Raw genomic sequence first — 11,183 nt, forward strand, 5'->3', positions numbered from 1 at the left:
TAGTTTTCTCTTCCTCTTCTCTAAAGCAGGGCAGCATGGCCTCGCCCCCTTTGCTGCCTTTTCCCGAGGGTGTGGTTTATCTGGGTTCGTGATGTAACGGACCTGGGAAGAAGCTCGTTGTAGTCCTTACCAGCCGTATTTGTAGGCATTAAACTGACAGAATTTTAAAAGACGATATCTCCGTTTGCATTGAACTTTCAGCTTCGTAACTTTGCAGATATTGTTTATGCTCAAACAGCAACATTACATTCTAACTAACGTTAAAAAGGTGAAATCGCAATGAACTACCCCTTTAAAAAGTCAAGTCATAATTATGATAAAAACAATGGCATTCAAAACTATCAGATACATTTCAGAATTGTCAAAGTCAAAATTATAAGATACTAAGTCATAATTATGAGATAAAAAGTCAAAATTGACATACTAAATATGAGATTAAAAGGTTAAAATTGAGAACAAATCATAAATGCGACTAAGTCATAATTATGAAATAAAGTGTAAAAATTATCACAGACTAAGTCATAATTATGAGATTAAAAAGTAGAAATTGAGATTAAGTCATAATTTTGACAAAAACAATAAGTCAAAACAGATAAAAAGTCAAAATTACAAGATGACATTGCCATAATTATGATATTAAAAAGTTGAAACTGAGATAATCTTCATGACAAAAACAATGAGAAAAAAAAAAAAAAAACTAAGATAAAGTCATAATCAAGACATTTTTTTTAATTATGACTTTATGTCTCACAATTATGGCTTGGTATCTCAATTTTGACATTTTATCTCATAATAACGACTTTTTGACAATTTCAACTATGTACATCATAATTTACTTTATCTCATAATTATAACTTGGTGTCTCATAATTGTTTATTTTAATGACATGATTATGATGTTTTATCTCATAGATATGACGTAGTATCTCATAGTTTATGTCAAAGTTATGATTTACCACAGCACATTTTTAAAAATTTTTTTGGCAGAAATGGTCTTCCATAAAAGACAAACGCACACACAGCTGATCTTGAAACTGTTGTGATTGCTCAGTAGATGTTTGCACTGAATTGTTATCATAGTCCACCCATTGAAATCATCTATTATTATTTGTCTAAACTCATGCAAAGCTGTAGGACATAGTGTGCATGACAAACCCACAGCTAATTTCCTGAAGCTGCCAAACCACAGACACTCAAACTACGTTCCTGCAGCTCAACTGGTAGAACAGGGCGCTTGCAACACTAGGCTGTGGGTTTGAATCCCAGGGAAAGCCACTGGGGATGGGAGCTGTCTGACAGAGGAGTGATTGTGATCTGTCTGTCTCTCAGGTGGTGTATCTGGTCCTGGCGTACGCCACCGTCAGCCTCATCTTCTTCCGCTTCAGGAACTCGTACGACTCTGAAAGCGACTCGTTCCGCGTGGAGTTCCTGCTGGTGCCGGTGGCCGGTCTGTCGTTCCTGGAGAACTACGCCTTCACGCCGCTGGAGGTCAGAGCTCAACACGCAGCGCTTTAGATGTTAAGATGAAACACTGTCATGACAGATCTCTGTGCTTGTGTAGATACTGTGGACGTTCTCCATCTATCTGGAGTCGGTGGCCATCCTGCCACAGCTCTTCATGATCACAAAGACGGGCGAGGCCGAGTCCATCACCACACACTACCTGTTCTTCCTGGGCCTATACCGCGTGCTGTACCTCGCTAACTGGGTGTGGCGCTATCACGTGGAGGGATTCTTCGACCAGATCGCCGTGGTGTCCGGCGTCGTCCAGACCATCTTCTACTGCGATTTCTTCTATCTGTACTTCACCAGAGGTCAGCAGACATCTCACAACTTTCATCTTAGCTCTGTTTTCATGAAATGATCAGAAGATGAATTAGAAGATGATTTATTGATCGATGTTATTTCTTTGTATTTCGTTTTATCTATCTATCTATCTGTTGTCCATCTGTCTATCCGTCCCTTCATCTGTCTGTCTATTTATCATTCTGTCCGTCTATCTATCTATCTATCTATCTATCTATCTATCAATGCATCCATCTGTCTATCTGTTGTCTATCTGTCCCTTCATCTGTCTGTCTATTTATCATTCTGTCTGTCTGTCCGGCCATCTATCTGTCTATCCTTTTATCTGTCTGTCCATCCGTCTGTCTATCCTTTTATCTGTCTGTCTGTCTACTTGTCCAACTGTCCCTCCATCTGTCCGTCTGTCTGTCCATCTATCCATCCTATTCTTCTATCCGTCTGCCTGTCCATCCATCCTTCTGTCTGTCTGTCTGTCTATCCATCTGTCTGTTTGTCCATCTATCTATCTGTCCTATTCGTCTATCCATCTGTCTGTCTGTCTGTCCATCTATCTATCTGTCCTATTCGACTATCCGTCTGTCTGTCTGTCTATCCATCTGTCTGTGTTTGTCCATCTATCTATCTGTCCTATTCGTCTATCCGTCTGTCTGTCTATCCATCTGTCTGTCTGTCCATCTATCTATCTGTCCTATTCATCTATCCATCTGTCTATCCATATGTCTGTCTGTTTGTCCATCTATCTATCTGTCCTATTCGTCTATCCGTCTGTCTGTCTATCCATCTGTCTGTCTGTTTGTCCATCTATCTATCTGTCCTATTTGTCTGTCCGTCTGTCTGTCTGTCTGTCCATCTATCTATCTGTCCTATTCGTCTGTCTGTCCATCTATCTATCTGTCCTATTCGTCTATCCGTCTGACTGTCTATCCATCTGTCTGTCTGTTTGTCCATCTATCTATCTGTCCTATTCGTCTATCCGTCGGTCTGTCCATCTGTCTATCGATCTATCAATTGATGCGTCTGTCTGTCTATCCATCCAACCTTCCATCTATCTATCTATCTATCTATCTGTCCATTTGTCTGTCTGTTTGTCTATCTGTCTGTCTATGGTTGTTCCGTCTGTCTGTCTGTCTATCTATCTATCTATCTATCTATCTATCTATCTGCAGTGCTGAGAGGAAGTGGAAAGATGAGTTTGCCAATGCCGGTGTGAGTTGTTGGATCAGGCCCCGCCCTCTATTAGGCCACACCCAGTCGTGACATTATCACCTGCCGCCGCTGTAGTTCTTGTGTTTGAGCTGCATGTGTGGCTGGTGTAATCGTGCCTTACAGTGATCAGATCTACTGGACGTGTCTCGTCTTTGATGCCTTAATGTGTTTCTGTTCATAAAGACAGTGTTTTGAGGATGTGTGTGTGTGTGTTTATATATATATATATATATATGTATGTGTGTGCCCGGACAGAGAGCAGACACTGTCACACACTGATCGGACTGCGCAGCACCGCTTCCAGTCGAACACACTTAATATGTACGTGTTTTTGCATCGCTTTGACCGTTCTCTGTAGCTCCCACCTTCTCACGTGCCGCGATTGGTCAATCATGTACAATGCCTGCATGTTATTGGTCAAACTACTTTTCGATCATTACCTTCAGCAAGTAAGAAAACAGGAAAACCTGGATATTTTAGGCAACATATAAATCCTGGCCAGGACGTGTCCAGGAAAAATGGCAAGCATGGTCACCCTAGTTTATGACCAACTATAAATTGTTTTTCATTCTGTAAAGGGACGTTTGATTGGGATCTTTGAGTGTTTTTGTGCCAATGTACCCGTGAAGAACATGAATGTTTGTATAAACCACATTTCAGTCTGAGAATGACATATAACAGATGTCTGGCAATAGCATAATGATTTTTTAATGAAGATGGGCAGTTTATCTGCCCTGGTTTTTATAAAGCATGCCAATAAAGAGTTTCTGTCTCTGCGGAGCAAACGCTTGTGTTCATGAGAGCGAATGAGCACAGAAACACACTCCAGTCCATCTGCGTGTCACGGCTCTTTATTTCCTCATTCTTTATTAATTCATCAAGTGAATCAGACATTCGTGATCATTAAACAGACGTTATTATTCAAGCTGCCATAAATCAAAATAAAAAAATATTTTGCGTTTTTAGCACAATTAAAATAATTTCCATTCTCATCCTGTCTAAACATAAAATCGGCATAAATTAAGTACAACTAAATATGTACATGTATGTATAGTTATACTGTGTGTGTATATAATCATAATTAAATATATATACTTCTAAATACAATTTTAAATATGCATTTTAGTATGTTTCGAAAGTGCTTTATTACATATATCACAAAACAATATTAATGGTCTTAAAATAGACTATAGACTAAAATATATAATTTTGGTGGAATTGTCCTGGACATTTTGTGAGATTATTATTTATTAAAAAAAAAAAAATGTATTGGGGGGATTCATGCATTATCTCGTAGTGCAGACGTTTGATCACATCTACAGAAAGTGATGATGTTGTGTATTTTTATCTGCTTATATTGTATTGCTAAAGGTGAAGTGTGTGTGTGTGTGTGTGTGTGTTAGCGCAGGAGCGTCTTCTTCTGTTTGTACAGTACTTTGGCTCCCTCTCTCACGGCTCCGCCCATCACTTTAGCGGCGGTTGTGATTGACAGCGGCGTGGAGGCGATGGCCGCCACCCTCTGCACGGCTTTGACCTTCTTCCCTTTGCCCTTCCCTTTCTCCATCACGCCGGACGCTTCCACCGCACCGCGGCCCATGGCCGTCAGCAGCTCGTACCAGAACAGACGCTCCGCCCTCTTCCTCGCCTCCTCATCCTCCTCCTGATCATCTCCCAGAATCTTCTGCTGCATGTGGCGTACGGCGGAGTCAGCCTGCAGCAGCATGTCGGCGGTGTAATGCGCTCCTGCGTTACGCTCCATCAACAGATCGACCTTCTGCAGCAGCTCGGTGACCTGTGACCTCTCCTCGAGACCTTTAGTCAAGTCACATTTATTTTTGTAGTGCTCCTCACAATACACACTGTTTCAAAGCAGCTTCTTCTTAATATCTTAATATCTTCTTACCTTATAGTCGCATTTTTCAGATTAGGGCTGCATGATAAAATAGTTACACTTTGCTTCGATACAATCAATCATGGAGTTGAGACTTTCTTATATCTCGCAATTCTGACTTTTTTTAAATTCTGAGTTTATATCTCGCAATTCTGAGTTGTGTTTTCTTAAAATTGCAAGTTTATATCGCAATTCTGAGTTTATATTTCACAATTCTGTCTCGCAAATGTGAGTTTATATGTCACAATTCTGAATTATTTCGCAATTCCGAATTATCTCACAATTCTGAGTTTATATCTCGCAATTCTGAGTTTGTCTCGCAATTCTGTTTATATCTTGCATTTCTGAGTTGTTTTTATAAAATTGCAAGTTTATATCGCAAATCTGAGTTTATATTTCACAATTCTGTCTTGCAAATCTGAGTTTATATTTCACAATTCTGTCTCGCAAATCTGAGTTTATATCTCACAATTCTGTCTCGCAAATCTGAGTTTATATCTCACAATTCTGTCTCGCAAATCTGAGTTTATATCTCACAATTCTGTCTCGCAAATCTGAGTTTATATCTCACAATTCTGTCTCGCAAATCTGAGTTTATATCTCACAATTCTGAATTATATTGCAATTCTGAGTTTATATCTCACAATTGAGTTTGTCTTGCAAATCTGAGTTAACATCTCGCAATTCTGAGTTTGTATCGCAATTCTGTCTATATCTTGCATTTCTGAGTTGTGTTTTTTTTTAATTGGAAGTTTATAGCGCAATTCAGAGTTTATATCTTGCAATTCCGAATTATCTCACAATTCTGAGTGTATATTAGGGCTCAGAAAGCCGTTGTTCACTGACGTGCTACGCAAAAAATCGCGCGAATATGATCGTGGTTTTGCGCAGCTCGTCAGTGAACAACGGCTCTGTGTAGCTAATGCTGCTCCATGTGAAAGCACGCACGTGATGGAGATTTACCGCTGATTACAGAAGCAGCTTTACTGATAAGATGTGCGTTAAATATCGCATGCGATTTATCGTGCAGCCCTAGTTTATATCTTGCAATTCTGAGTTTGTCTCACAATTCTGCGTTTATATCTCACATTTTTGCGTTTATGACTCACAATTCAAAGTTTGTATCTCACAATTCTGAGTTAACCCACAATTCTGTCTTTTGTTCCTGAAAATTGTGTGGGGGAAAAAAATCCAGAATTGTGAGATAAAGGCTGCGTCCGAAAGCTCTAAAATGCTGCCTTCGGAGGCAGCATTCCAAGGCAGGAAGGCATCAAGGCACTTCCGAATCCAAATTCTGCTTCACTTCCCGTCTCCGGAGGTACCTTCTTCTGATCGTATTTTGAAGGCAGCATAGATGTATCCTTCTCTGCCTTTGATATCCCACAATCCTGTGCGTTCCATTCCGTGAAGGTTGCGCAAAAAAATAAAGATGGCGTCTGAAAGTTGCGTTTGGTGGTCAGTTAGTGTGTAAATGTATATTTCTGACTAACTTTCTGCACTTTTGATGTTATTTCTAGCGAGAAATCCATATTATAGTAAATTAAGTATTTGTTTAGTTATTATCAAAACTTGTTCTATTTTGTTGTAGATCATTAAACTGTTACCCGTATTATAGTAAATTAAGTATTTGTTTAGTTATCAAAACTTGTTCTATTTTGTTGTAGATCATTAAACTGTTACGCTGCCTCAGAAGCCTGTCCGAAATCAGTTTCATGAGGTGCCTTCGTGCAAAAACACTGCCTGCAAAGTCATTGCTTCATACGGCAGCGAGTCAGCTGCCTACGTTTTCGGATGCAGCCAAAATGTTGCAATTGCAATTATCATAATTAATTCAATATGTGGCGGTACCTTTAGTGTTGTCAAACACGTGATAACCGCCTGCACAGCTGCACGCAAACTCCCATAATTCCTCGCTCTCCTTCAGGAAGTCGCCCGCGGGCTTCGCTCCGAGCGCGTCGCCGCACGTGATCAGGACGACGGTGAAACCGAGCGCCTGCGGTCCGAACGCGGCACTAATCCAGTCCAGAGCGGCGCTGCTCTCGCGCGTCACGCGTCCGGCCCGCAGCACCAGCAGGAACGCGTGCGGTCCGGGCGCGCTCAGCTCCACGCAGCGGCTCAGCTCCGCGCGCACCTCATCCGGGCCCAGGCAGGTGTGGAAGAACCCCGGGGTGTCAATCACACGCAGGCTCCGCCCATCCGCCACGCCCTCTGAACGCTGGCAGCTTTTGGTGACGGACACGGGCGACACGTCCGTCCAGAAGGCGGAGCGACCCAGGATCGTGTTTCCAGATGAACTCCGGCCTGAACCCGTCTGACCCAACAGAACCATCCGGACCTCAGCGGACCCGCCTACACAACAGACACGACACGTGATTATATTATAGTTTATGTAAAACGTTTTTATTCAAGAGTGTTTTCATGAATATTCTGCAGGTCTCCATAGAACTAAAGCTGATAAAGTAATTAATATGAATAAAAATGCAATAAAAAGTACTATTATTAAATGTATAGTCATTCAAAGTAAAATAAATACATATAAATACAAATACATATAACAAATTAATATAAATAAATAAAAAATACATATAAAAATGGGAAAAATAAATAAGACTTAAAAAGGCAGGATATATATATATATATGCAATTTCTTTTCCATTGCAGATTTTCTGGGATTGTAGCCCTGCTATACAAAACTACTGTTAAGAAGTGTATAGTCATTCAGAGTAAAATACTGATAAAATAAATGCAAATAAATAAATAAATAAAATAACAAAATGCAAGAAAATAAAATGTAAATACAGAAGTAAGTTGTTATAGACAGACTTCTAATTATAGGTATTCCTATTAGAATTCTTCCGAATCCAAGGATTGTTTTTGTAAGCATAGGCTAGGATAGGTTTTATTTTATTATGGCAAACTGATTACAACAGTCGATGCTTGTAAATCAGATTTAGTTTTTATCTGGAGATCTGCAGAATATTAATGGAAAAAAAAATATCCTAAATAAAGTAATTCGTAGGAAAATAACGCAATTAAAACAAAATGACATAAAACTTCACAAAATGCCGGGCAATGCTTTAAAATAAAGTAAATAAAAAGGAATGCAATGAGAAATGCTAACATTGGATCCCTATCATTACGAAAATGAACCACAAATGGAACCAAAAAAACATGGCTACTATAGTTAAACCATGGTAACCACAAATTAACCATGGTTTTGCTACACATAGTTTAACCGTAGTATTTGTAATAAAACTGTGGTTATACAAATGGTAATCAATACGCCAAAAAAACATGGTTACTACAATTTTACTACAATAAAACCATGGTTAATTTTAGACTATCATGAGAATCCGAGTGGAAAATGCTTTTAGAGCATATAGTCCTCCATAAGACATTTATGGTCATTCTTTATAGGATAAATCAATACTGCGTGAGATGAAAATGAACGTAATTAAAATAAGGCCGTGTCCCGGAGCTCTGATTAAGAGCAGGATCCGGATCTGCGTTTATTATCACTCACCAGCAGCTGAAGACTGGGGTTTCTCCGCCATATTCCCGCACACGACCGAGACTTAAAGAGACAGACACACGGAACTCAGCACACATCCAGAAACACGAGAATCACTGCGCATTTACCCAGAAATAAAGCGTCTCAACACGCGAGGAGATCACGAGCTGACTCGATACACGCTTACCATATTCCTGTATTTGAATAGGTAGCCTATGGCTATATGTAGTTAAATGTAAATTTGTATATACTTTATAAAGTGCGCACTGTAATCTTTCAAGTGCATTTGGTTTCTAATGTGTTCTGGTAGGCTAATTATTAAATAAAACGAATTTCTGCTAATAATCGCAGAGAAAACACTTAAAACATGTATATTTATTCATTTAACAAAAATATGAATTTTTTTTATTAAAAAAATATTTTTTATATTTTTTCATTATGTCACTAGATTGGATTTGAGTGCTGTTTTCAATTAATTAATTTGAAAATTCTATAATATTCTAATTCTATTCTTTTTTAAAAATGGTCCCTTTTAGACTTGCACTCTATCAATTTACTGCTTGTTTTATCTTTTTCTAATCTTTTTGTATTTTATTTGTTTTCTTTTGATTTATTATACAATTTACAAAAGCAAAATAAAATGTATTATATAATTCAAAAAATTACTACGTGTACTGCATTAAGCTAACTGAGACTTGTTATAGCACTGGCAGATCATTGCTCTTTTATTGATTTTGATTGCTTCTATTGTCCTCATTTGTAAGTCGCTTTGGACAAAAGTGTCTGCTAAATGACTAAATGTAATGTAATGTAAATGTAAATAGACTTAAATCTTTATCTTTACAATTGAATTGAATACAGTCGAATGATGTTGCAGGGTTTCTATAAACCTGTAAAAAAAAATCTGCACCAATATATATATATATATATATATAATTTATATTTTTTCACACAGATAAATTATTCTCTTGCAGAGATGATTTGGTTTATTTAATATTTTTATAAAAATGTTTAAATGTTATATATAACCAGGAAAACAATAGACCATCGACAGAAAAGGGTTCAGTAGTCGTTCATAGTTTTATATGGTTATTCACACAAAACAGTAGGAGCACACGACTCTACAGTAGCTGCGTTTACATGGACCCTACTAATCCGATCGTAATAGGAAGAAGCACAATCAGAATAAAAAAGTCCCATGTAACCAGGGGCGGACTGGCCATCTGCACGTTCTGGAGAAGTCATGGCTGGTTCATCGTCAAAGAAAAAGTGTCAGATTAAGTGATGTTGACGGCCGACAAAAGGGGGCGCTAATGCAATCTATTTTTGCTTATTAGAAACCGAAACTGACGTGAAGGAGAGTGGGCTTGTGATGGCAAGCAAAACACGTGAAGATAAAGGTGGTTGGGAGAAGCGAAAAGAAAAAAAAATTGAACAGTTACATCAGGGTGCCTTTGCCCGCCTCTCTCACTATACACAGCATGTAGCCTATAGCACTATAGTACAATCCCAGGTCTGAGCGTCCACTGCTATTTATCACTCAGCATTGTCTGGCATGAATATCCATTCATTCATAAAGAGACAGCAGCGATTCTACAACGGGTTACATTTGAGAGCTATTGAGTTAGAAAATAGAGTAAATGAAGTAGCCTATAAGGTGATTGCTCCAATTTACATGACACACACACACACACACACACACACACACACAGGGTGCAAACTACGGGGGAGCTAGGGGGAGCTCGGCTCCCCTTAATAAGACATGGGCTCCCCTGAAAACGTGATTTGTGAAATTTTGGGGGGTCTCAAAAAATATTGACAATGTGTTATTTTGACGTGCAATTTCAGTTTTGTGTAAACAACAACAATATAAACCATCAATAGAATTTGTAATGGTTTCACTGGTTATAATGGAAACTGTAATGGACCCTATTGGTCTCTACTGGTAATTGGTTGCCTATTATTGTTGTTAAATACTATTGTTAAAACCACTAAATCCTAATGGAACATGTCCCAAAACACACTACAGGAAACAATTATTTAATTGTTTTAATGATTAAAATTTGATGGTTTGTAATGTTTGTAATGGTATTTGTAGTGGAAACCATTAGAATTTTTGTGATGGTTTCTATTGTTTTTGTCAGCAGGGTCACCATGGGTTTTGTGATGTTATTTGCTATAAATGCGACAGGATTGCGGTAATATTGTGAGATATTAGCGGTTGTTTGTAGTTGTGGTGGGCCTATTTGGGAGATAATCCAGGGCCGTTTTTTTTACTCCCAGTCCGTCCCTGCATGTAACCACGTCAATCGGATTGAATTGGCCAGATCCGATTCAGATTTCGATCGGATTGTAAGGGGTGGTTTATTCCTTTTGTAATCCGAGCGAGAGGACATGCAAACACTTGATCGGATTGAAAACTGAAACTGGAAAGTACTGCGCATGTGCAGTGACGTAAAAATAGTGCAATGACGTATGACGCACGGAGCGAGCTGTTCTTCCTGGTGAATAAAGTGTCATAAATGAGTGTCCCGTCATTATAAAACTCTGTATATTCATGCAGTGTGCGCATGTCAAAAGATTAAATCCGATCAAAAGCTAGTGACATATAAATGCGCATATCAACCCGATTACTTTATTTAGCGTTCATGTAAACACTACGTTCGGATTCGTCAATCAGAATTAATTCATTCCGATGGAAGCAAATGGCGCTTTTCCACTGCGTGGTACGACTCGGCTCGGGACGGCTCAGTACGGCACGGCCCAGTTC

At 38.9% G+C, this 11,183-nt stretch overlaps 2 protein-coding genes across 3 annotated transcripts in view; one reads left to right on the forward strand and one right to left on the reverse strand.

Annotated features, from left to right (window-relative positions):
• LOC107727049 (ER lumen protein-retaining receptor 3) overlaps positions 1 to 3,251 on the forward strand; it is a 10,680-nt gene extending 7,429 nt beyond the window's left edge. For both annotated transcript variants that reach the window (XM_016536804.1, XM_016536805.1), the window contains 3 exons: positions 1,329 to 1,487; positions 1,561 to 1,813; positions 2,972 to 3,251. In XM_016536804.1, the coding sequence (XP_016392290.1) occupies positions 1,329 to 1,487; positions 1,561 to 1,813; positions 2,972 to 3,015 (456 nt within the window). In that variant the 3' untranslated portion in view covers positions 3,016 to 3,251. The remainder of the gene's footprint in view (positions 1 to 1,328; positions 1,488 to 1,560; positions 1,814 to 2,971) is intronic.
• Positions 3,252 to 4,229: 978 nt separating this feature from the next.
• Positions 4,230 to 8,488, reverse strand: LOC107727047 (GTPase IMAP family member 4). Its single transcript, XM_016536801.1, has 3 exons — positions 8,426 to 8,488; positions 6,751 to 7,251; positions 4,230 to 4,823 (listed from the first exon to the last, which is right to left on the reverse strand). The coding sequence occupies exons 1-3, from the start codon at positions 8,454 to 8,456 to the stop codon at positions 4,411 to 4,413; spliced, it is 945 nt and encodes a 314-aa protein (XP_016392287.1). The 5' UTR covers positions 8,457 to 8,488; the 3' UTR covers positions 4,230 to 4,410.
• Between the last annotated feature and the right edge of the window lie 2,695 nt (positions 8,489 to 11,183).

Source organism: Sinocyclocheilus rhinocerous, unplaced genomic scaffold, assembly GCF_001515625.1.
Source record: "Sinocyclocheilus rhinocerous isolate Xijiao unplaced genomic scaffold, SAMN03320098_v1.1 scaffold4110, whole genome shotgun sequence".
Taxonomy (NCBI): domain Eukaryota; kingdom Metazoa; phylum Chordata; class Actinopteri; order Cypriniformes; family Cyprinidae; genus Sinocyclocheilus; species Sinocyclocheilus rhinocerous.

Excerpts from the sequence above, each read along its gene's own strand:
- LOC107727047 (XM_016536801.1), bottom strand. The coding sequence starts at position 8,456 with ATGGCGGAGAAACCCCAGTCTTCAGCTGCTG. Across the intron at positions 7,252-8,425 it reads ACCCCAGTCTTCAGCTGCTG|GCGGGTCCGCTGAGGTCCGG; the intron begins GTGAGTGATAAT and ends TCTGTTGTGTAG. Across the intron at positions 4,824-6,750 it reads CGTGTTTGACAACACTAAAG|GTCTCGAGGAGAGGTCACAG; the intron begins GTACCGCCACAT and ends ACTTGACTAAAG.